This window comes from Dermatophagoides pteronyssinus, unplaced genomic scaffold (genome assembly GCF_027571235.1).
Source record: "Dermatophagoides pteronyssinus isolate colony J.1.1.1.1 unplaced genomic scaffold, Derpt_VIB-CSIC_2022.12 sq0003, whole genome shotgun sequence".
Classification (NCBI taxonomy): domain Eukaryota; kingdom Metazoa; phylum Arthropoda; class Arachnida; order Sarcoptiformes; family Pyroglyphidae; genus Dermatophagoides; species Dermatophagoides pteronyssinus.
In genome coordinates this window covers 2,473,533-2,498,033 of record NW_027461527.1, presented here as the reverse complement: position 1 = coordinate 2,498,033, position 24,501 = coordinate 2,473,533, and the positions used below count along the sequence as shown (strand labels likewise).

At 27.8% G+C, this 24,501-nt stretch overlaps 2 protein-coding genes across 2 annotated transcripts; one reads left to right on the top strand and one right to left on the bottom strand.

The window, feature by feature from the left end:
• Positions 1 to 342: 342 nt before the first annotated feature.
• On the top strand, positions 343 to 15,537 carry LOC113798117 (G1/S-specific cyclin-D2-like). The gene is made up of 5 exons (XM_075819397.1): positions 343 to 1,191; positions 1,426 to 1,641; positions 1,768 to 1,939; positions 7,405 to 7,565; positions 13,900 to 15,537. Exons 1-5 carry the CDS (start codon positions 997 to 999, stop codon positions 14,383 to 14,385), a joined length of 1,230 nt encoding a protein of 409 aa, XP_075675512.1. The 5' UTR covers positions 343 to 996; the 3' UTR covers positions 14,386 to 15,537.
• LOC113798074 (small subunit processome component 20 homolog) lies at positions 15,513 to 24,358 on the bottom strand. The gene is made up of 4 exons (XM_027348557.2): positions 24,081 to 24,358; positions 22,378 to 24,023; positions 15,807 to 22,329; positions 15,513 to 15,699 (listed from the first exon to the last, which is right to left on the bottom strand). Exons 1-4 carry the CDS (start codon positions 24,138 to 24,140, stop codon positions 15,565 to 15,567), a joined length of 8,364 nt encoding a protein of 2,787 aa, XP_027204358.2. The 5' UTR covers positions 24,141 to 24,358; the 3' UTR covers positions 15,513 to 15,564.
• Between the last annotated feature and the right edge of the window lie 143 nt (positions 24,359 to 24,501).

Genomic DNA, 24,501 nt, shown 5'->3' with positions numbered 1-24,501 from the left:
TTAAAATATTTTTCGGCTTCTTCTTCTTCATTTTGTTTATTTTCTTTGTTGTTTCAGTTTTTTTCTTCAGGAATGGAATGGGGTGTTTAAAAAAAAGGGAATGGGAAAAAAACTCCTCACAATAATTTTTGGTAATGAGGAAAGAACGAAAAAATAGTGAAAAACGATTCTGCGCAAGCTAGTCCCCTTTAGGTTGTAATAGTTTCTTTTGTGGAGAAATAAAAAAAAAAATGTTCGATTTCTATATCGACACTTGTTGAATTGAGAATATTTTATTTGAAGCAAAACATACTGAGACGATTCGAAATGCTGTATAGTTGTTGTTGTGCTGATCACTCCCCTTAATATCTTATGAAAATATATAAATCGAAATCTTGGCCATTTTAGCAACAAATAAAAAAAATATGCGTTTCAAACACTTAGCCATTCACCAAGCTAGACACTTGTTGTTGTCAATGATGATGATGTAGATATTGAGCTTGGTACGTACAATCAATTCGGCAGACGAATTTTCCCAAATTTTTTTCTTTTTCTTTTCTATTTGCAATGCACGAAGAAAAATACACTAAAAAGAAGGTGTTGTTGTTTCATTCATTCATTCATTCTTGTTGTGATTAATAATAAAGTGCATTGATTTTTTTTTCTTCAAAAAATATTCCATTTTGAACGTTCAGTCGAGAACAGACGCTCGGCTAGATTATATCGTTATGATTGGCTATCTGTGTGTGTGCATGTGATTCGAAAGAATTTAAAAGTCATAATATTCATTTAAAAGTTAAAAAAATCAACAAACAACAACAATCATATCATCATCATAATGGAATAATCGATTCTTGATTTTTATTTGAAACACCAAAAATCCAAATTCTTTCTTTGTGTGTGTGTGATGTTCTTTCAATTCTTCGTTGTTTGTTTGTTCCTATATTTTCATCAATAACAACCATATGTGAATAAAAACAACCAACAAAAAAAACATATCGAAAACCGGCATCGATTATGGAATTATTATGCATTGAATCTGAAACTGAACCAATTGCTTTATTCGATCCAAATATTGTTGATGATGATCGAACATTAACAAATTTAATATTTACTGAAGAACATTATCTAATAACCGGATCATATTTCAAATGTTTACAAACCGATCTAACAACAAATAATCGAACTGAATTGGCCTCATGGATGCTTGAGGTATGTTTATCTTCTTCTCTATGTTATGTGATATGTCTGCCTGCGTGTGTGTGTGTCTTATTTGACATTAGTTTATCTATTAAAAGCATCTTTATTTCGAATTTTTTTTCTTTACACTCATCATTATCATCTTTAAATCTAATAAAAAAAATTCATCGGATATTTTTTATTTTAAATCGTTTTTCTTTAATTTTCTTTTTCTCTTTTGAAATTTCAATTTTGAAAAAAAATCAGGTTTGCGAAGCCGAACAATGTCAAAACGAAATATTTCCATTGGCAATGAATATATTAGATCGTTTTTTAGCATTGGTTAAACTAAGAAAAGGTCAATTACAATTACTTGGATCAGTTTGTCTATTTATTGCATCAAAATTACGTCAATCAAAAACAATATCACCACAGAAGCTTATATATTATACAGATTGGTCGATTACATTGAATGAATTGACTGTATGTTTTGTTTTTTACTTTTCTTGTCTTGATTAAGATTTTATTTATTTATTTTGATTATTATTATTATTTAAATTATTTCCAACCATTTAAACCAATCAAACAACAACAACAACAATAAAAAAGGATTGGGAAATTCTTGTATTAAGCAAACTAAAATGGGATGTAGCGGCTATTACACCAAATGATTTTGTTGATCCATTATTACGTCGTTTATGTAAATATTCAACATTAATTGATGAACATCAGAATCGTATACGAAAACAAACATTAAATATGATTGACCTATGTTCACTTGGTGAGTAAAAATACAAATAATTTTCATTTTAATTACTTTTTCTGTCCTTGAATAATACCATATTACCTTGTTGTTATACCTTGCCGATGATTAATTTACATACAATTCTTTAGACCACATAAACCATAAATTTAATCTAAGCTTTTTTATTTCTATTTCTATATCATTTACTTTTCGGTTGATTTTGTTGATATTTTGTTGCTTGTTAACGATAATTTCGAAGGAGATTTTTTTTCTTCATTTTCCATATGATTGTTTATTTTAATTATTGTTGTTCTTGGTTCTATATTTTCTGGACGATCATCATCACTATTCTTCATTAACAAACAAGCAATTAGATAGATTTTATTAGATTTTTTTGTTTGTTAATTGTGTTTATATTATTATTAATCATAACTAAAGATAGTTATGATTAGATTGGTGAAATATTGGATACATCAATTAATAGACATTATGAAAAATGAAAAACATTTCTGTTTTTTCCCATATATAATGATTATAACCTTTGATTTTGTTTTCACTGATTGAGAATTTGTTATTATTATTATTTCTTGTCTCTGATTCTCAGATGATCATTGTGCAATAATAATTTTTTTCAATTGCTTTTTGCTTGTTGCATCAAGAAAAAAAACACATACATGTAGACAGATTAGCAGACAAAAAGACATCATATTCTGATGTTTTTTTTGAAAGGACCTAGAGAAAAATGATGATAATAATGATTATTTTTTTGACTTTGAGCCATTTTGACACCTTTTTTTTGTTTCGCTGTCATTCATTTCTTCTATTTTCTTTCATTTTTTTTTCAAAATTCTTATTTCGTTCAAAGAAATTATTATTATTATTATTTGTAATAATTCATAGAATTATGTCTAATTTTCAATATGTTCCAAATGATTTTTTTTCTTTTGTGTGTTTGTAATTTTCCAAATAAATACAGGTAGAAGAAGAAGAAAAAATTTCTCTCACAATTTTTCTTCTAATAAAAAACAAAACAAAACAAAATCTATCGAACGGTGCGAAATTCGCGCCTACCACCTACTGATAGTTTTTGAACAAAAAAAAATTCATTTTCGCTTCTTGATTCGTTTCTCATCATCATCATCACTTTTGTTTAGTGTTTTTTTTTCTTTACAGGAAAGATCAAGATCAATTTGTAGGGAATTATATACACATACAGGTTTAACTGAGGTTTTGATAGACAGGTATGAATGTATGTCAAAAATTTCCCTCTCTCTCTGTGTCTTTGTTTTTTGAGAAGACCTCTTGTTTTGAAGGTCGAATGGCGCCGATTGTTTTTGTGTCTGTTTTTTTTTCTTGTTAATACTGTTAAATCTGATCAAATATGCCAGTTCAATTATTAATGTTGTAATTAGCCAATATTCTGTTGCTGTTGTTGTTGTTATTAGGCAAGAAGAATAAATGAGGAAAGCCAAGTAGTTGTTTCGTTTTTTCGCCGGGCAATTTGACCTTTTTTTGTTTTGTTTTATCCTAAGGCTATTTTCATTTATTGATTTTGTTTTTAATTTGGGTTTGAATTAAAAATCAAAATTTCATATGCTTATTTCACCTTTATTTTATCATTAAAATTAGAAAATTTGTTACATTTTTCTATGTTAAAAAAAATAAATTTCCTATTAACAACATTCATATTTTCGCAACAACCAAAAAACAGGAAAAATTTATGAATAGGAACCCATTCTGACAAAAATTGATTCATATCGTATTCGACAAAGGAAGTATGTTGTCTGATGATGATGATTAATAATAATAATATAAGGCGACGGATCTCCTTTTCCTTTTTGTTTTTGCTTAAAGATTTCATCATTAGAATAATTGAATTCTTTTGAATGAAAATCGAAACAAACAAAAAAAAGAGGAAATAAAATACGTACACACATCTTGATATTGAAAAAATGTTTGTGTACTCTAAAGAAAATCAATTAAGATGTTTCTTTGCGTATAATTATTTCATTTTTTTAGTTTAAAAACATCATTCACGTTTCAAACTTTAAACTTTCGTTTGAGGAATATAAATTAATTAAATTATTTAGAAAAGATTGAAAACGGTTAACCACGTTTTTCAATTGAATAACAACAACAAAAAAATAATCAACTGAGAAACATGACAAGCGACAATAAAATCGCCTAGAGTTAAAAGTGTCATATCCTGTGACATTGAATTTTGTTCATTTTCCATTTAAAATGAATGAATGAAATGAAATTCAATAAAAGAATTAATACACTATATTTATCCCATTTGGCTATAATTAATGTCGGATGATGATATTGAATGATGAAATTCATACCATTTAATGGAATAATATTCATTATTTGTCGGTTAACAAAAAACAACAAAAAAAAAAGATTAACAAAATGACAATGTAATTGTAGAAATCTTATTCTGTTTGAAGGTTTTCTTTATTCTGTTGGTTTTACTATAAGATGAAAATTATTTTGTTAAAATGTCAATGTCATTATCAACATCATGATCATCATCATAATCACATCAGCTAAATGATGAGTGAATGATTTTTTTCTAAGTAACTTCTTTCCTTTTAAAATTTTTCTTGAATGATCACCAAGAACGACATTTTATCTGACCAATGTCTTTTGTTTTCAAGGTTGATTTGATTTTTGGTTTAAAGACTGAGGCACATTTTTTCCAAGTAAAGAAAGCAAAAAAAAACAACATATGATTATTACATTTTGACCACCTTGAAAATAATCATAATCTGTTTTTGTTTTGTCGTCGTAACCAAAAGACCGGAAAGACGAAACTTGTCATGTGTCCGACGTTTATTTATTATCAAAAAATCTTTTTTCGTTGGGTGTCAATTTACCACAAACACATGGATAAAATATTGACCACGAAGAAAGAAAAAAATTACATCATCATTATTATGAAAGTCATCGTAGAAATCGATTGTTTTTTTTTCGTAATTATTTAGTTTTTTTTACCGAATATCAGCAATTTGTGTGTATTACGCATCAATGTCTATCATTAAATGTTTAGCCTCACTAAAAATAATTGCTTTAAAACTTGATTACTGGTATTGCTAAACGAAATGAAACATTCTTCGGCTGATTAAAAAAATAGATAAAATCTACATCTACATTTGCAATAAAAGTTTTTTTTAACCAAAAAAATCGGAAAACATTGAGAAATATTTTCATTTTTGATGTGAAATTATTTCTGGAATTTTTTCTTCCAATGTTTATTACAATGTTGACAATTGTTTTTGTTTTCATCTCTTGTTTCATACATATGTGATTTATATTTATTTTGGATTCAATTTATGATGGTCAGAGGTCAGTTATTTTTGGTTGTTGTTGTTTTTACTGATTTTATTCATTTCAACATTTTTTTTTCTCCTTTCTAAATCATAATAATAATTTTTTTTTCTGGTTCAACATTGTCGCAAATGTCTTTTTTTTTCCGTATGTTGTTGTTGTTTGAATATTGGTGTGTGGGAACATTCCAATGTCTTTTCTTTTTTTATTTGGTTGGCTCGTTATTCATATATAATATGTGTTTGTGTGCATATATATTGACCACTTGTTACAAATTTCGGCAAATTTTCTTTCTTAATTCTGGTTGTTCTTGTTGTTGTTTTTCTTAATATTAATATCCAAAGTCTCTTTAAAAAAAGTGAATGAAAAGGAATCAAACTAGATCATAGTTGAAACTTAGTTTTAGCATAACAGTTATTTTTTGAAATAGTAGATTTTCTCTTTAAAGAAAAATGTTCACCATTCATGAATAATAGACAAAAAAAAAAAAAACTGAACTGAATAAAGTTAGAAAAAAAAAAATTTTGATCGGCAAAACTTGGTTCACATAGCCATAAGTTTTTTTTTCGAGAATGGCAAGCCAAGAAACAAAATAATCGACTATTGTATTACGCGTTGTTGTTTTTTTTTCTTCTTCGTTGCTCTTGTTGTCATCGAGGTTCCGAGAGAGAGAGAGAGAGAGAGAGAGAGAGAGAGAGAGAGAGAGAGAGAGAGAAAAAATGTCCAAAGACCGATACCGTTGTTGTGGTGACAGAATTTCTTTTTTCGTAAAAAACTTTCAAGGGAAATTTTATTAATGAAAATAAATGAATGGGTTTTGAACTTTTCATTCATTCATACATTCATTGAAAATTGAAAACTTTCAATGAATTAAATTTTCAATTTTTTTCCCGAGTTGATTGTGGTGGTTGTGGTGATAAGCAACAAATGAATGAATGAATTTTTGAAAGAAATTTCTCCTGTTATCTATCATTTCAGTTTGTTGTTGTTTTCATGATCATCATACATTTCGGTATTTCGATCCATGAATAAATCAAAATAAGAGTGAAATTCTTTTCTTTTCATTTATATCACACTAAACATTACTTTTTTTCATATGTATAGTGGATTACACTTGAATAATGACAATCAAAAAACAACCGATAGTAAGTAATGATCGGGTTTTCGGATTTGTTGAAAAGAAGAAGAAAAAAAATGTCAAAGATTTTTTTTTTTTTTTTTTTTTTTTTGATTAAAAGACGATAGGGAAAAAATGTATGAATGAACGATATGAAACTAGAGAGTGAGAGAGAGGATCCGATTGACGGTCATTATCATCATCATCATCATCATCATCATTATGGTCAGTTGATGTAGAGAAATGCTAATCTTAATGAAAAAATATTTGAAAAAAATTATTTATTTTCATTCATGAAAACCATATTGGTCAACCAGCTGGTCATTCTGATAATTTTTGTTTGTGTCTTTCTCTGTATATTTATGGTGTTTTTATTTAGTGGTGATCCCACAAAAATGTTCCAACAAGGATTATGTGTGTTTTTTTTCACACACACAAACACAAATATTTGGAATAAATGTAAATCTGGAATTTGTTTTCTTTCTTTTTTTCTGGTCACATCAAAATCTATGTCTTGATTATCGTTGTTTTTTACTGTTATGTTTATGAGCGGGAATTTTTTTTTCTTTTGAAAAAAAAGAGGAATCACTAGAATGTGATGACTGAATATATGAAAAGAGTTTGTTCTTGTATTTTAGAAAGGAATGTTGAGTTTTTTTTTCTTCTTGGCAATGAAATTGATGTAAATTGATACCAGAAATTTTGTTTTTCAAGTTTGTCATCAAGTATCATCGGTATGTCGTTTTTATTTATGTTGTAAGGATATGTGCTGTGTGTGTGTGTGTTGAATTACAACCAAAATGTCATTTGACCTTTAAGTTTTTTTCTCTTCTTTTCAACAACAAATAAAAGTTCAATATGGTGTTAAGAATTATAACCGGATGATTAGTTTGTTGGCTTGAAAAACGATCATTATTTCCTTTTATTCAAACACCATTCTTTCTTTTCAAATTTTCTTAATTAAATTCTTATTTTTTTCGTTTGTTAATGACTAAAATATGCTAATTGTTTTCTTATGGTCTTTTTTTCATTCAAACTTTACTTTTTTTTCCAGATTTTAATTTTTCAATGTATCCACCATCGATGATTGCAGCGGCAAGCCTTATATCAGCCATAAATGATCTATTAAAATCATTTAAAAATCATTTTGTTGTTTATCGTTCGATTTCATCACAAATACTTTATCAGCTACACGAATTGACCGGTATTGAAAAGGTAAATATGAATTCTAATTTCATTTTTTTTCCTATTCATCTTTCTTCATATTTCTCTTGTATTCTCATTATCTTAAATCAATCAGTTGTATTCGATAACATTGTTCAAACATTTAAAACATGTTTTTACGATCCCATTTTTTTCCAATCTTGATTCGAGTTTTTCAAATGAAATCAGTGAACGAACCAAAAAAAAACTGTCGCAATACTCTTTGATCACTGAATAATTTTGTTTTGAAAAAAACGAAATATCCATTTTCCCTTTTAAATTTCTTCATTTGAGCTATACAACCAAAAAAAACTCAATCTCAATAGCTACCTCTAATTTCATTATATGATCATTTTTTAAATGCCAATGACATAAAGCTACACATAAGGATTCTTATGTGATCATAGTTTTTTCTCTCAAAACCCTTTTAATTGTTTTGAATTTTATTATTATTTAAAAAAAGAAAAAGAAAATCCATTTGCCAGGGTTAAAGATTTCAATATTCAAAAAAAATCCCAGACATTCTTGTTGATTTTTTTAAGGGTAAAAACAAAAATATCTGGAAAAAAAAATTTTCTTTAAAATAAAAAACAATGAATGAACTTTAGCCTTCATAGCACTTTTTTTTTATTTTGAAAAAAAAATCCCAAGGCCCAAGGTCTACAGGTATTCATTATTCGTTGTTGTTTATTATATGTTGTTTCAAATTTTGTTTTCTCTCAATTTGAAATGGCTTCGAACTATTTTCGACGAGCCTGTAACAATTTTTCTTAGATTTATCCATTTTGGAATTGATTTATATGTTTTTTTTGCTTTTCTTGAGGCCTATTCAACAACAACAACATTATTATATACCCATATATAATCTTTCGTATAAGGCCGCCATCGATTGTACCAAAACTAGCAATTTTTTTCACTTTTCTGATAATGAAAATAACGAAATTGAAGCTCAGAAAATAACAACAACAACAACAACTATTATATCAAGGTGACCGTCATCGTTATCATTAACCAAAAATGATGAAATTTTTTAAATTTTTCCCTATTTTTTTCTTCTTAAATTCAATAATGATAAACAACCAACGTTAGATATATTTTTCACACTCTCACACATATGATGACTGAATATTATCATCATTATTATTAGTATCCATTATTATTAACAGCATAGGTAAATTATCATTATCATCATCATCATCATCATCTTTATCAATCAATATTTTGATGGAAAAATTGTTTATTGAATAATGAACGAATCAAACAAACAAACAACGTGATTCTTCTTATTCTTCTTTTCGGGCAACAAGTTGGATCTTTTGAAGAATAGGAACCCCAAAGTTGCCTTTTGAAGAATAGGAACCCCAAAATTAAGCTATTGAAGAATAGGAACCCTGATTTTTTTGCAAAATGTTTTCATTAATGATTGTTGTTAAATATTGTTAATTAACTAAATTAAATAAAATAACGTAGCATTTTTATTAATTGTAAGTCTTATTTGTTAATCAATCAATCATTTTATTGAAAACTTTTTCCGAAATTTCGGATATTCACGTCGAATAAAAAATTTAAAAATTTAAATTTAAATTGAATGTGAAGTTTGATTTGTTAGATTTTTCTAATCTTTTTTCTTTATTAAAAATTTCAATTTTATTCTTTTATTTAAAAATAATCAAATTGATAGAAAAACACCTGATTTCCGAAAGAAAACCTAATTTCCCTAACCTAAACTAACCTTCCTTAATTAAAGTGGATAATTTTCAACTTTTTTTTGTTTTTTGGAAATATGACTTTTATTCTTTTGTCGTTATTTTCATGTAATTTTTTAATTTTGTTTTAATTATTTTGTTTTTTCTTTTCAAAAAAAAAATACTTCAAAATTCTTCAAGAATACATTTTCATGTTATTTTAAAAATTACATGATGAAAAATTTGTTTTATTATTTTCATATAATTTTTTAATTTTATGTTATTTATTAATTTTAAAAGTAACACTCTACCAAAAAGATGGCATTTGTGTTCATTTTAGAAAAAAGAGAAGAAAAAGAAAAAATTATAATTTTATGTTAACATACTGTTTACATATTTTTAATTTTTCAAATCTTTTTTCTTTATTGCAAATTTTAATTTTATTCTTTTTTTTACAAAAATCAAATTTAAAACAAAACACCCAAAGATGCAAAAGAACCTTCGTTGAACATGATTCAAACAAACATATTGCTGTTTGATAAAATTATTTTGTTTGCAAAATTTGTTCCAAAAATTGCTTTTTTTGAGTTTGATCAGGTAGGTTTTCCTCCGGAAAACCTAACTGACCTAAGAAATTAGGTTTTCCTTCGGAAAACCTAATTTCCCTAACCTAAACTAACCTTCCTTAATTAAGTTAGACAATTTTTAACTTTTTTTTGTTTTTTGGAAATATGACTTTTATTCTTTTGTCGTTATTTTCATGTAATTTTTTAATTTTGTTTTAATTATTTTGTTTATTCTTTTCAAAAAAAAATACTTCAAAATTCTTCAAGAATACATTTTCATGTTATTTTAAAAATTACATGATGAAAAATTTGTTTTTTTTTCAAAATTAACCTATTGAAGAATAGGAACCCAAAATTTAACCAATTGAAGAATAGGAACCCAAAACCACTCTGGGGTTCCTATTCTTCAATTGACCCAACAAGTTTGATCTAAGAGAGAAAAAAAAATCACCCAGTAAAATAAGTAGGAAAAATAATATCAAGTAGTCGCCACTGAAATTATGATTATCTCCTTGTTTTTTTTTGTTGTTCTTGTTTAATTTTCAATCTATAATGTATTCTTTCATTATATTTTCTTTTTAGTAAGTTAATAAGTTTGTTTAATTTATTTTCTCATCATCATCATTGTTGTTGTTGTTACTATCATTATGCAGTCTATTTTCACGTTTGAACCACTAAAATCTATATGTATTTTGTTTTAATATCAGGTTTTAACTGTAAAACAAGATTGAAAATATTCGTGCAATAATTAGCTTTTACAAAAAAAACATCATCATCATCAGCAAATTATGAAAACACAATCAAAAAAAAAAAAAACTTCGGGGCCAAACAAAAAATCGTTCCAACACTCCTAGTGTCTAACTAATATAGGGACTTGTATTGAACCAATATTTTATCCACTTTTTTTTTGGTTGTTTGATCGATTGATTGATCTTTATCATTATCATTATGTTTGTATGTGTGTCTATAGTTTCGACGAAACGAAACGAAAAAAAAATGAATCAAGGTCTCTAATTAAAAACCAAAAAACAAAAAAGTTATTGATCTTGTTCATTTTATTTGTATTCGTGTTTTTCCAATGAACCGAAAGAATATTTGTTTTATATTACCGACTTTTCTGCCCAATTGATTGACCGATTATGAACATCCTTTTCAATGTAGTTTTTTTTATGTTCATATACAAAAAAATACATGATATGTTGTCGATTAATTTTTATTTCCAACAAAAACAAACTTTTTCAAGGCTAAGCAGGAGGTCTTTTTTTTCTAATTTTTATCGATTTCAAAATTTCAGAGGATCGTGACATCGATTAATTTTTTTATTTTCCCGTTTCTTCGAATTTACCTTTTTTTTCTTATAATAATAATTTTCATTGAAAGAAATTATTATTATTACAGCTAAAGAATAATTTACTTTTATGTTGAAATGAGATTTAAAAAAAAATGTAAAGAATGTTTGTTCGTTTGCTTTATAATTCTTACATTACATTTCGATATTGTTCTCAATATTTCGATATCAATCAATCAAATGAAAGAAAAAGAAAATCCTAGAATTTTTTTACCACTTTTCATCAATATCAAAATCTTTTTATTCGATAATGATGACCCACTGACCACGATTCGTTTTCTCTCTCTCTCTTTCTTTCACTCTTTCTTTCCATACTTGACCAATTTCAAGCATAAACCCTTTAAATAATAATAATAATAGATTTTGGGCTAATTTCTGACACTTTTTTTTCTTCTTCGTCGACTATTTTCAATGTTTCTTTTCCATTTTTAATGTAATAATAATGCATATGAAGAAAAAAGTATCTAATTTTGCATGTTAATGGTTTTGTGATTGAAAATTTTCAAAATTCTTTCGTTTTTTTTTCACAGAGTGGTCATTCGTTTTCTTTTTAAGTAAGAAATGAAAATCACATATTGTTGTTATATTGATGATTTTGATGATGATTTTTTTTTGGTGGATATGAGGGGGTGTGTGCGTGTGTTTGAAGCACACAACATAGGAAAATAAATTATCAAGGTCCGTTTGGTAAAAGTACCAGTGTTTGTGCATGTGTGTCATAGTTAGTGAAATAATTTATTTCTTCATCAACATTGAATATCTAAGTGAATTTTTTCCCCATTCGATCCAATATGAATGGAATAACAAAAGTAAATTTATTTAGGGTTGAAGGTGCCACAACAATGTTGGTATGCTATGCTGATTAAAGGGAACGGTCGCAAACACACACCCATTGAAATAAGCCGAAAGAAAAAGTCAAATTTCCATTTATTTTGGACCTTAAGTTTGTTTTTCTTTCTTGTCTTTTCTGGCTTGCATATATAAACAATCTGATCTGAATTTAAACACAAGTTTTTTTATGAAATTTTAATATTCAAAATTGCTATGTTTTTTTTGGGTAAATATTAGAATTAGAAAAATGCCAAAAACATATTCCGACCAAAATAAGTGAAGAAAATTTATTTATTTTCTATACATTGATCCAATTATCATTATTCTCCGGGTTTCGATAAGAAAATGTTATGGAAAATTTGATTCTCTCTTTTTTCTAACCTTAGGTTATTGAATTATGAAAATTTTCATTTTGCCAATGTAAACTAGATCCTATCGATGATTATGTCGTTCACACACACACACACACACAGAAGTTTTTTCTTCTTCCATATTTTCTATTGACTTTAGTAATGATGATGATGATTATGATGATGATACGTGATAGTTGATCATAATTTATAAATTACCATCGTTTCTGTCATTGAAACCATCATCATCATCATCTCCGGAATTTCAAAATTTCCAGATCAACAGAAAAAAAATTGTCGGCAAATTCCTGTTAATTTTTTTGAATTGAATTTTTCATCATCATCATCATCATCGTTTGTGTATAAAATAGGAGAAAAAAAAATGTTGAAATTTCAATCATTCAATTAATAGATTTTCATTGGCTAAATAGTTATTTACATTTTTTTCCGCTCTAAAATGGATTTTTTTGCCTGTCTAGACACTTATACAGATTCATAGAATTATTTTCATATGGGCTGCTACCACTGATTTAATGGTAAACATCATCATCATCAACAACAACAAAAGAAAATTGGCCTATATGCCTCTGGCATCAATTATTATTATCAATGTTGTTGTTCACAAAAAAAAAAATTTCCAGAAAAGTTTCAGAAGCTATTATAAACATCTCACCACACTTTATAACAAGGCCTTCTTTTTTTTAAGGAATTGGTTTTTCTTTCCTCCTTCTCTTTTTTTTTCTTTCTCCCCATTTTTTTCCCGTTTAACCTAAGCTAGGTTTCGAATGATGATAAAAATGTTTGATGATGTTGGTGATGATGATGATCGGTGTGGCAAAGGTGAGAAGTTATAGTCATCATCACGTTGAATTGGTGATTGGTTTGGCATATGATGATAATAATAATAATAAAGGAAAAAAAATCTATTTTAGCCTAAATATGTGTGTGTGTGTGTGTGAACCTTGTCAATGAAAAAAAACTAAGGAATTTTTCTTTTTTTTATTTCGTTTCACGTTTTTTTCGTTGTTGTTGTTGTTGTTCTGTTTACATTAGAATTTATTCACACATGCATGTATATTGGTTGGAAATTATTTTTTTTTACTTTTTCGTGTATAAAACATTAATGTCGAAGTTCAAACATAAGTGTATAAGATGTGGATCGATCCGACAAGTGAATTTTTTTTTTTTGACTCGTGAGATGTGATTAGGTGATAGGTTGATAGGTAGTTGGTTTGTTGGTTTTTTTCTCGTTGGTTGGTAAGCTGGTGTTTGTGATGATGATAATTGATTGGTCAGATCGATTTTTTTTATTTCGTTGTTTTGTTAAAGGTCCAAACCATCAAATTATGACCCCAAGAGAATTTGCATTTTTTTCGAATCCAAATAAAGGAAAGGGAACTGATACGAATTTTGATAGGAAAAATTCAAAATGGCTAAATGAATTAATGGAAAATAATTAAAAATGGGAATATTAGAGCTTAAATACTTTTCTATATTCATTTTTTAAAAAATACCTAAACATTCAATTTAATCAATATTTTATAATGAAATTATTTTCAATTATAGGAATTATTATTCGAATGTCATTTACAAATTGAACAAACAATTTTAATGGCTATGAAAGAAACTGATGATACCATTATACATCAAACATCATTGGATCATAATTATCATTATCATCTTGAACGACAACAAAATGATCATCAACAACATCATTATACTAATAATCGAAATAATCGTTCATTAATATCAAGTGAGAAATTATTATCATCATCACCATCAGCATTTTCACCCGAATCATCCACATCATCATCTTCATCATCATCATCATCATCATTTGATGATTGTCTAAAAGAAAATTATAATTCATCAATCAATTGTACGGATATTCATCATCATCAAACATCGACAAATACAACATCTTCATCATTGATTAAACAACAACAACAACATCATCATCATCATCACCATCATCATCACCATCACCATCATCATCATCATCATGCTAATTGTGTTCCAGTAAATGATACATCCATTGAAGTTGAATATTGAAAATTTTTTTCTTTTTTTTTTGCTCAATTTTTTTGTCAATGAATTAAAAGCACACACAAAAAAAACGGAAACTCCGACCGCATTGTGATTTATTATTTGATTGTGATTTCTTCCTGCATTTTTTTCGAATTACAAATTCTTTTCGAAAAGACAAAAAAAAATAGATACAAACAATACAAAGAAACTTACATACAATAGTACAGGACTAAAAAAATTTGAAAAATTCCCGTGCCTTAATCATCAATAAGAAAGAAACAAAAACAAAAAAAAACCAGAACACAAAACACTGAAGATACATTTCATCATACATACACCAAAAGACACTAGTCACCGATTCAAATTTGAAATTTTTTTCCTCATTCAAGATGCCAAAATTTTGTTTTTTTTTCAAAAAACTTTAAAATTACCTATTGCCATAATGTGATATGAAATTAATTGATGGAATTAACCAAACACCACAACAACGACATTGACAACATCGATGACAACAATCAATCATCAAATCTATCAAAATCTACTTAAAAATATCCGATCAATTTGAATCAAAATATTAACCATTTGCCATAAAAAATTTCAATGAAAAAAACAATAAAAACATCAACGAATTGCTCATTCTAAATACCTCATCTGATTAGTTATTTTAAAGAAAAAAAATCCATTTGCTCAAAATTCTATCGACCATAATATCATTTAGTAATTTGAGTAAGAATTATTATTTTTTTGTTTCATCCGCCAATTTTGTGTTCATCCATTTCATTAAACATCCATCATTAGGTTTAAATAATAATAGATTCAAACAATTTTTTTAAAAATTAAAGAATAAAATTGCTGAGCATTAATACCATCATCATCTAGCAGCTTCATATAATTTGTTTCAATTCGAAATCGATATCTATGGCTTAATACACCATCAACATTATCATCATCAACATTATTATTCATCATACATGACAAATATTGTTGAAAAATTATTGATACAAAATGAATATTACAAAAATAATAACAAAATCAAATCATTTCAACACACAATTTTCCATATTGAATTTGTTTTAATTTTTTTTCTGTTTCTTTTACTTTTTTTCATTATTATTATTTATGTTTGATTAATATTTTTTTTCGGAAAAAAATTGAATTAAAAAAAATTTTATTGAATTTTTATTCAATTTAACAAAATAAATTCTAAAATGATGAAACTTTAAAATCATTTCCATTTCTATAGCCACGATTATTATGGCGACGACGTTTAAGTTGTTGTGAATGTTTTTGATGTTTTCGTTGTTTACGTTTAATTCCAGCCACAGTATTCATTACCATCTATAGAATTTTATTGATTTTTTTTTGAATAAAAGAAAAAAGAATTTCGGATTAATTAAAAATAGCAACAAAAAAATGACAGAAACAAAATCAATAATAATAATTACCTGTACAGCTCTCTGTTTTCTACGTTCTAATCGTCGATGAGAAAGTTGATTTCGGCATTGATTATATTGATCAATAAATAATTCACTACCAACAATATTACGAAACATTTGTAATACTTGTTTAGCTAGATTCTTTAATTCATCAATGCCACCACCAGTACTATTTCCATTTGTTGAAGATTCATTGCCTACGGATGATCGATTGTCCGTTGACGATAAAATCGTTTCACGGCATAAAGGTGGAAGAAAAAGTGGCAAATATTCTTGTAAATGTTCGTGACCAAGTTTCAAAGAAACCGCTGCCAACCATTTGACGAATAATATTCGTTTTCGAGTTTCATTTGGTCTATATTTGATTTCAAATTTGGTCTCGAAAAGTAATTTCTTCACTAACCATTCAAATAAATGTTTTTTTTCAACATTTCGATTTTCTGTTTGTTCAACAGCAACGACATTATCGTAGTCATAGCATGGGTTACTATAGTCCATTATGATGAACACTCGAGCAATATAGATTAGATTTTTAATCAATTGTTCAGCTAAAAATTGACAGGCATAAATATCACGAAATATAAGGGAAAATTTTCTAGCTAAATTGATCATTTTGTCCTCCGGGTTTGTGAATAGAAAAAATGTCAAAATATTCAAACTGACACCTGATAGTTGGCCAAATGATTCCGGATCAAACCAAGAAAATATTTGGCCAAATATTTGAACACAAATACCACGTATCCAAACATGTGGATGAAGAAGATATGTTGAAACAACATAAGCCAATATTTGGTTGATATGATTTTGAAATTTGTTTTTCACGATAAGATTTTTTCCCGTTTCCATTTTCAACAATTTAAAGAGAAAATTGAAATGTTGAAATAATAGATTATCTTCGTCTTTAGCTAAATCATTATTATGTTTTTCACCGGATTTTAATGATTCGTAGCGATCCGGATCTAGTTGTTCGGAGATTAATGGTAAACAACTAGGTAAACGTTTTTCAAAGCTAGATTTTTCATTTTCCAAATATAAAGTTAACATTTTCGAAGCAAGTGTTTGTTTTGGTAACGAATCCGATCTTAGCCAAGATAAAACAAAATTTTCAAACATTTTATCAATATTTTCTTGATCGATTTTTCTCAATAATATTGCCATCGTTTCATGAACAAGTTTCAAACATTCAGGTGATTCTTCATTTACTAATCTAAGGGCTACAATAACAAACAATTGATCATATACCATGGCCAAAATATCACAGGATAGATTTTTAATCACATTTTTAATCATAATGATGGCTGCTTTACGGCCGGAAACATGATCAACTTCTAACTGTTTTGCTAAATTAATCAATTTTCCCTTTAAACGATTACTATTGATAGGATAATCAGTCAAATATTTGACATACAATTCGATGGCATGATCACGAACATGATCAATTTCTGTGACTATAGCTATCACCATCAATCGTTCCATTAGTTGATGAACTTCTTTTGAAATGAATTTTCTTGCCAATATCGATTTAAGTAGATAATAAATTGAAACATTTTGACTATTGTTTTCAATATCATAGTCAGCATAAGCTATCAAAATAGTCAACTGTTGATCGGTTAGTTTACAATCTGAACGAATATTGATAAAATGTGCGATTGTTTTAAAACATAATGTTGTCATTTGTCGATTATCATCATTGAGAAGTCCGGAATATTTTTGCAATAAGAGAAATAATTGTAAAATTATCGATTCAGCATGGCGATCAAATGAAATAATGGCAGAAAATTTTGTCAACATCAACAATAAACAATTTAAAGCTGAAGCAATGACTTTTAAATCGTTTGATTTTTGCAAAAACATATTTAAATGTTCCAATGATTCATTGAGAATGTCATGATAAGCATCTGATGATTTGATAGATTTATTATGCTTAAGGATGTATAGATAACATTCAAGAGCAAAATTTGATACCACATGAAAATGTGAATGTGAATTAATTTTCGAAATTGGATTTACACGACGTAATGATTTTTCCGGTATAATGAAGCTATCGACCATTATTCGTTGTTTTTTGCTACTATCACTATCAATGCTGTTATCATTCATTTCTGATTGAATTTTCAGATTAATAGACAAAGATGAAACAAAGATTTCATTCAAAAATTTTAACAATTTTTCAATAGAGATATGTTGATTGTGAACTAATCCACATCCGATTCGATGAAATGCTTTCTCAATTTTTTGCATCTTTTTATGATCATTTGTTTCGAGCAATAATGCTTTCAATGGTTCAATCAATGTTTGTAATGATGATTCCGATACTGATCTTGCCATTATTTCATATATATCATATGCTTTAATTTTCTTAGCTTCTTTTGTTTTTGTTACTATCTGTGAAATTTCTTTCTCTTCGGATAACGATCCGAATAATTCTTCATGACATGCTTGAATTAAATCTAACAAACATTTGTCTAAATCACCACCATTCAATTTGTTAATAATTCGTTCTAAAAGTAGGTGAACAGTATAAATAAAAACATGTCGTTGATAACCTCTGCATAATAGTACTTTCATTTCATTAAAAATATTGACAAAATATTTCGGTCCAATAACGTCAAGAATCTGTGCCAATGTTTTACGAGCAATTTCACGAATACTTTGAGCTTTTGATTGTAAAAATTGACATAATCTTAATATGATACTATTCAGATTTGTTATGAAAACACGGCGATCGAATTGTACATGCTGTAATAGTTTAACAATGGCCAATGATATTGGTATCGTTCGAATATGAATATTATTATCATTATCATCATCATCATCATTGAATTTGTTAATATCATGAACATTTTCCATACGTGATTGTTGATGTAAACATCTGTGCAACATGGGTAATAATTTTCGACAAAGAGAATCATAAATTTTCTTGTAATGAAGAATGTCGCTGGGGGTGATGTTGTTGTTGTTGTTTTTGTCATTATCACCGTGATCATCGATATCGTTGCAGCTTTTATCGTTTAGAAAATCTTCCGAACCGATCTTATCATCATCGTTAGTAATAATAGCATCAAATGGTTTCTGCTCTTGTTGTACATTTTTCTTGTCGTCGTTTTGATCTTTGCCGTTGCCACAGTTTTGCTTTACTCGTTCTTTTCGATTGTCATTTTTATTATTATTCGACGATTTTTTTGCCTTCGATGACGATTTTCGTAATGATTTACTTCGATAATTAAAACCATATTCCGAAGTAATCCGTTCAAAATCATTTGGCATTAATGTTTTTTCGATTAGTGAAACATGTTCGGGCTTCAAAAATGAAAATTTTTCTAATAAAGCTGATATGATTTTGATTGAAATTTTTGGATCAACAACATTCTTGACATTTGTCGTTGTTGGCGATAGTAAATTATTTACATGTCGAGACAATATGGCATCATATTTAGGCCATGAACAATATTGAAAAAATGTTGCCAATGCTTCCACTGAAGTGTTGAACAAGCTAACATTTGTTTGCTGACCACCGGGAGATGATGAATATGATATTAGATTCTCAACAATTGGTATTAAAAAATTCATATAAACAGCGCTTGAAAATGATTCAAGCAATTCTTTATTTTGCAATAAACGATTCAATGCACGAGCTCGACGATGTAATTGGATATGGCGAATGTTCTGCCAAAAGTCAAGTTCTTCATCATCATCACATAATTTTCGTAATTGATCAATGTGAATATTACCCAAAGACGAAGATGAACGGATAATTTCTACCAATAAGTTTATAAATTCAATCGAAGCTGATTCTTTAGTATTTCGGATTCCTTGTGGAATGATTTCGAACAGTATCATATTAATGACGTATTTGTTGAATAGGTCGGCCGATGATTGCATTTTGAATAATGAACTAATCTTTAATATGATTGAAGATGATAATTCTCGTATGCTAAAATCATCAAACGTATTGAGAAAGAAAGCACAATTTAGCAGTAATAAATCAATAAATTTAAGTTGTGAGAATGATAATTTTGCCGGATTATCAATACCATCTAAATATTCGGAAATTTTATTGAAAGCAGAAATTCTACAATCATAATCCGGTTCTTCGGGATATTTAGAATTCAAAGAATTAAGATCTCGTATCATTTCGGCTAATGGTAAGAAGAATTCATTTTTCTTGCTTAAATTCATTAGATAAATACACAATTCTTTTCTCGGTATTGGTCTCTGTACTAAGGAAAAAAGATTGTAAGATGAAGTGAGAATAACATCAAAACTTTCGACAGATAAGTTCTGAGAAAGATGAGATAATATTTTAATGATGAAAATTTCTTTTTCTTCTTCTGGTCTTTTCTTGCGTGATATCGATCGAATCAATAAAATCATGATTGTATGTGAATCGGTTGCATCAGTCACATAAAGACTAAGACGTGCTAAAATGTTGATTTCTTGTAGCGAAAATTTTGGATTACTTTTTGATTGATAATTTAATTTCATTCGTTCAATAATATCTTTGATATGCGGGATCAGAATCAATGAACCAAAGTTAATGGATTTATTATTGAATTCCGGATACTGTTCAATACTTGGAATCACAAAGTCAAAATTATTGATTGCCAAATGGGCAATTGGTTCATCAGCAATCAATAGATTCTCAATCAATTTCACAATAAATCCAAAAGTTATTGGAGACAGTTTAGAATTCTTGAATAACTGTATAATCGACATCAAGGGCGTCGAATCTGTTTTTGAATCAAAATGCTTGATCAATAAGATAAAATATCGTGGATTTTCACTCCAAACATTGAACAATCGCAATAATGGAGAAGGATAATTTTGACTTTCAGTCGAAATATTAGCAACAAGTGGACGTATCAAGGATTCGAATAGAATGTCGATTTCTATCTGTTCAAATGGATAGGTTAAAAAATTATTGAAAAAATATTCTGTGGCTTTGAAACAGTTTGTACGAAATATCTTCAATTGATCAACAATATGTTCTTTAATTTTGGATCGATATTGAACAGATAAAAGTTGTGAACAAATTGATGAACAAATTATTAAAACTTTGAAAATGTATTGCATGATCCTAGTCGATTGATTGCCAAAGTGTTTCATCAAAAATTCCAAAGTAGTTATAAATGATTGAAAATTTTTGAATGGAATGAATGCTTCAACATTGACAAATTCATTGCTAATTTTTTCCAATAAATAGGCATAATCAGTTTGCAATAATGGTTTTATGGAAGCATAAACAAAATCCATAAACATTATTTGTTGTTCATCATTGAAATTACATAAAATTTTCATTATTAATGAACGAACAAAATCAGCTTTGCTTTTACCATGTGTTTTAGTACCGGCCGAAGCAATCATTTTTCCTATGGTGATTCTTAAAAACAAAGGCAATACTTTTGATCGATCTTCCACAGCAATAACATTATCTTCATCATTGTCACGAATCATAAATGAATTAATTTCCGAAACAAAAGATTTATCATCAATTAATCGTGAAAAATTTTCACGATATTTAGTCAAATGCGTTTGATTATATGTCAGTAAACAATTGAATGCATGATTTTGACATTGAGAATTTGGAGATGATAAAAGATCTAGGTAAATTTGATTTAGTTGAGGTTCTTTATGTACGGCTTTTGGATTCTTGAATTTTCCAAATACATCAAGGAAAGCAAAAAATGTCTTCCAAGTCATTTTAGTATTTTCCATTCTGCTTTCACTAACCATGTCGGATGTAATATTTTCACGACTATTAATACGAGAAATATGATGCTCGTTAAACTCTTTCGATAAAAATTCAAAAAATAAATCAACGAATTCACTATTCCTTCGTTCGATAAGATTTGGAAATTTTTCAAAACATTTCAACAACAACAATCGATGATTCAAATGATCCGAAGCAAAAATGTTTGTTTTGTTAATAAATTCAATTGCAATTTTAGTTCTCAAACTCCAAGAATCTAATTGAGATTGAGATGCTTTGATAAAGGATTCAGTTTGTCGAAAATGATTAAATAAAATTTCAATGAATCTGATTGGTTTATTCGAATTACTTTTAGCATATGTTTCGATAACTTCGATGATTTGTTTCCATAATACATTCAAATTTTCGTACAATGTTCCAAGAAGAAAACATACTGGTGCCATATCAAACTTGACCTCGTTCAATGATTGCGGTTGATACAAAGATATATAAGTTGAATCCAATTTCCAAATTAATCGTAAACGTTCTCGATAGTTTTCCAGATCAACAGGGATTGATTCCGCATTCAAACAAATTTGAAATACGGACATACCTTTGGGATTCTCGTCTGTGATCGGAACATGTAAATCAAGCAATGTCAACAAATGAAGACACACCAAACGATTTAATCTCAGTGGCGAAGAAAGATTATGTTCAAGTAATGGATACAAATCAGAAAGTTCAGCATTCAATTTTTGTGTGAAATCTTGTGATGCAATCGGTTTATTAAAGCTTATAAATAAATCCAATGATTGTAGTATTCGCGTACAATTGGGATTTGCCCTAAAAACAAAAACTATTAAAATAATTTCTCAGAAGATCTTTAATTACCTTAGAAACGTAGTGAACGTTTTAAAATCAAATTTCGTAATAGGAGAATTCGGATGGGAATTAAGAATGGTAAAAATCATCGCTTCGTACAATAATTCTGCATAAATATTTGAATCTTCGAATGAAGATGGTTGTAATAATGAAGAGTCAATAATTTTTATTATATTTTCATTGATGAAATCATCAAAGATAGAATTGAATTTATTAGAAATACTAGACAAAATTGTTAGACAAGAATACATGATTCGAGGATCATCACATTTTATTGTTTCACATAAAATTTCAATAACCTGTTGGTTATCGCAACCAAAATCTATCGAATATTTTTGTATCTTGTCCAAATCTTTTCCCAAAACAGGTCTAGGTTTTTTCTTCAAAATTACATTTGACATGAATTCAATTACACAAATTCGATCGTCGATATTGTTTGATAGTAAAACTTTAAAAAACAATTGATGTAGATATTTGAACAAGATTATATCATAAATTGGACTACAAATAATTTTCGATGTAAAATTCAGTAAATCAATAAGTGATAAACAAGTGTTTGGTGCGTAAAATTTTTCACATAATATTTCCATACGATCCGATGATAAATGTTCATATTTGTGAATGAAAATTTTTTCAATAATTTCAAAGAGTTTTTGCTTTGTTTCAGGATCAAATATTTCGAATAAATAGTTTACCGATTTGAATGCAACATCAAAACCATTGTTAACATGTTTACACCTTTTATAGAGAACAATTTGATGAATCAATTCTATTATTCTAATCTTATGAGCTTCATCATTAGGTTCAATCATTAATAATTTCCAAATGATTGTGAAACAATCAGGTTGCTGAATATTATCAAATGCAAACGTCAAAAAATATTTCATCGAATTTAAAGTTCCATTTGGACTTTTTCCATTCAACTCATCGAAACAAATCTGTAAATAAGATTGAGCTTTATGGTTTATACTGCCTTGAACACCTTTGATACTTTCGAAAATGATTCGGCCCACTGCTTTAGATAAGTTGTCATTTTGCTCAACATTTTCAAAAATGATTTCAAACAATTTGCTCGGATCTTTGGATCGCCGTATCAAAAAAGCAAACGTTTCGCCAGTGAAATTTATGACATATTGTTTTTTGCATGTAAAAGCTTTTTTAAATATCTGAAAATGTTCTTCAATATCTTTGATAATATGCTTCCATAGATATTTGAATAAAAATGTTTGACAAACAAAAATGTTCTCAATAATTTCGGGATCTTCATTTTGCATTGATAGATTGACAAGACGATCAAATATGGGTGAGAAATATTCATAAAATTCTGACTGTAAATCTCGCGACAAAGCAATAAGAAGTTCAAGTATTGCATTCAACGCTTTATTTTCCGGATTGACCATTGCATCTAGAAGCGTATCTATTAGTATTTTTTTCTTATGTACGATTTGAACTAAATTCTGAACATCTAACGGTGAACCGATTCGTTGTCGCAATTGACGAAAATCGTGTGTACAATTTAAATCGGTCCATTTCTCTAAGGCGATGGCAAAAAATGAAATATCTTCATCTGATTGATCATTTTCCACCAGCCGTCTTTTAAGATTATTAACGGCCGATATATTAATCTTATTCAATTTTTCATTGAATGTTTCAAACTGAAAAAAAAACAGAAAAAATTATATCAGCAAAAAATCCTCAAAAAAATGTCAAACCTTGTGTGTATTTTCTTCTTTGTGTGCATGTGATTTAAATTTTTGAAATTCTTTTTTCATGTTTTACGATGTTCAAAAAAATAATACCAGAGAAATGAATCTATTCCTGAAATTTTTTGTTTTCCAACATTAATAAAAAATCAATTCAATTTAAAAAGCGAATTATCAAAACAAATACACGTGGTTGAAACAAACATTTCATGGATAGGTTGAAATATTTGCACATGCATGCATGGGTAAAAATAGAAATAAATATCAAAAAAAAATTTTCATTCGAGCATGCACATTGAAAAGCGCATGGGCTGATTTTTTTTTCTTTCCAATGTTAAATCGGCAAACGACTAGAAAATTCGAGAAAGAACTCGTTTGTCGATCATCAGCGTATGTCGTGGAAAATACTTGCACAAAAATATTACACACA

Coding starts and splice junctions, on each gene's coding strand:
- LOC113798074 (XM_027348557.2), bottom strand. CDS start 24,140: ATGAAAAAAGAATTTCAAAAATTTAAATCACATGCACACAAAGAAGAA. Junction 22,330..22,377: donor ACGTTCACTACGTTTCTAAG/GTAATTAAAGAT, acceptor TTTTGTTTTTAG/GGCAAATCCCAATTGTACGC. Junction 15,700..15,806: donor GAAAACAGAGAGCTGTACAG/GTAATTATTATT, acceptor AAAATTCTATAG/ATGGTAATGAATACTGTGGC.
- LOC113798117 (XM_075819397.1), top strand. CDS start 997: ATGGAATTATTATGCATTGAATCTGAAACTGAACCAATTGCTTTATTC. Junction 1,642..1,767: donor TTACATTGAATGAATTGACT/GTATGTTTTGTT, acceptor ACAATAAAAAAG/GATTGGGAAATTCTTGTATT. Junction 1,940..7,404: donor GATTGACCTATGTTCACTTG/GTGAGTAAAAAT, acceptor TTTTTTTTCCAG/ATTTTAATTTTTCAATGTAT.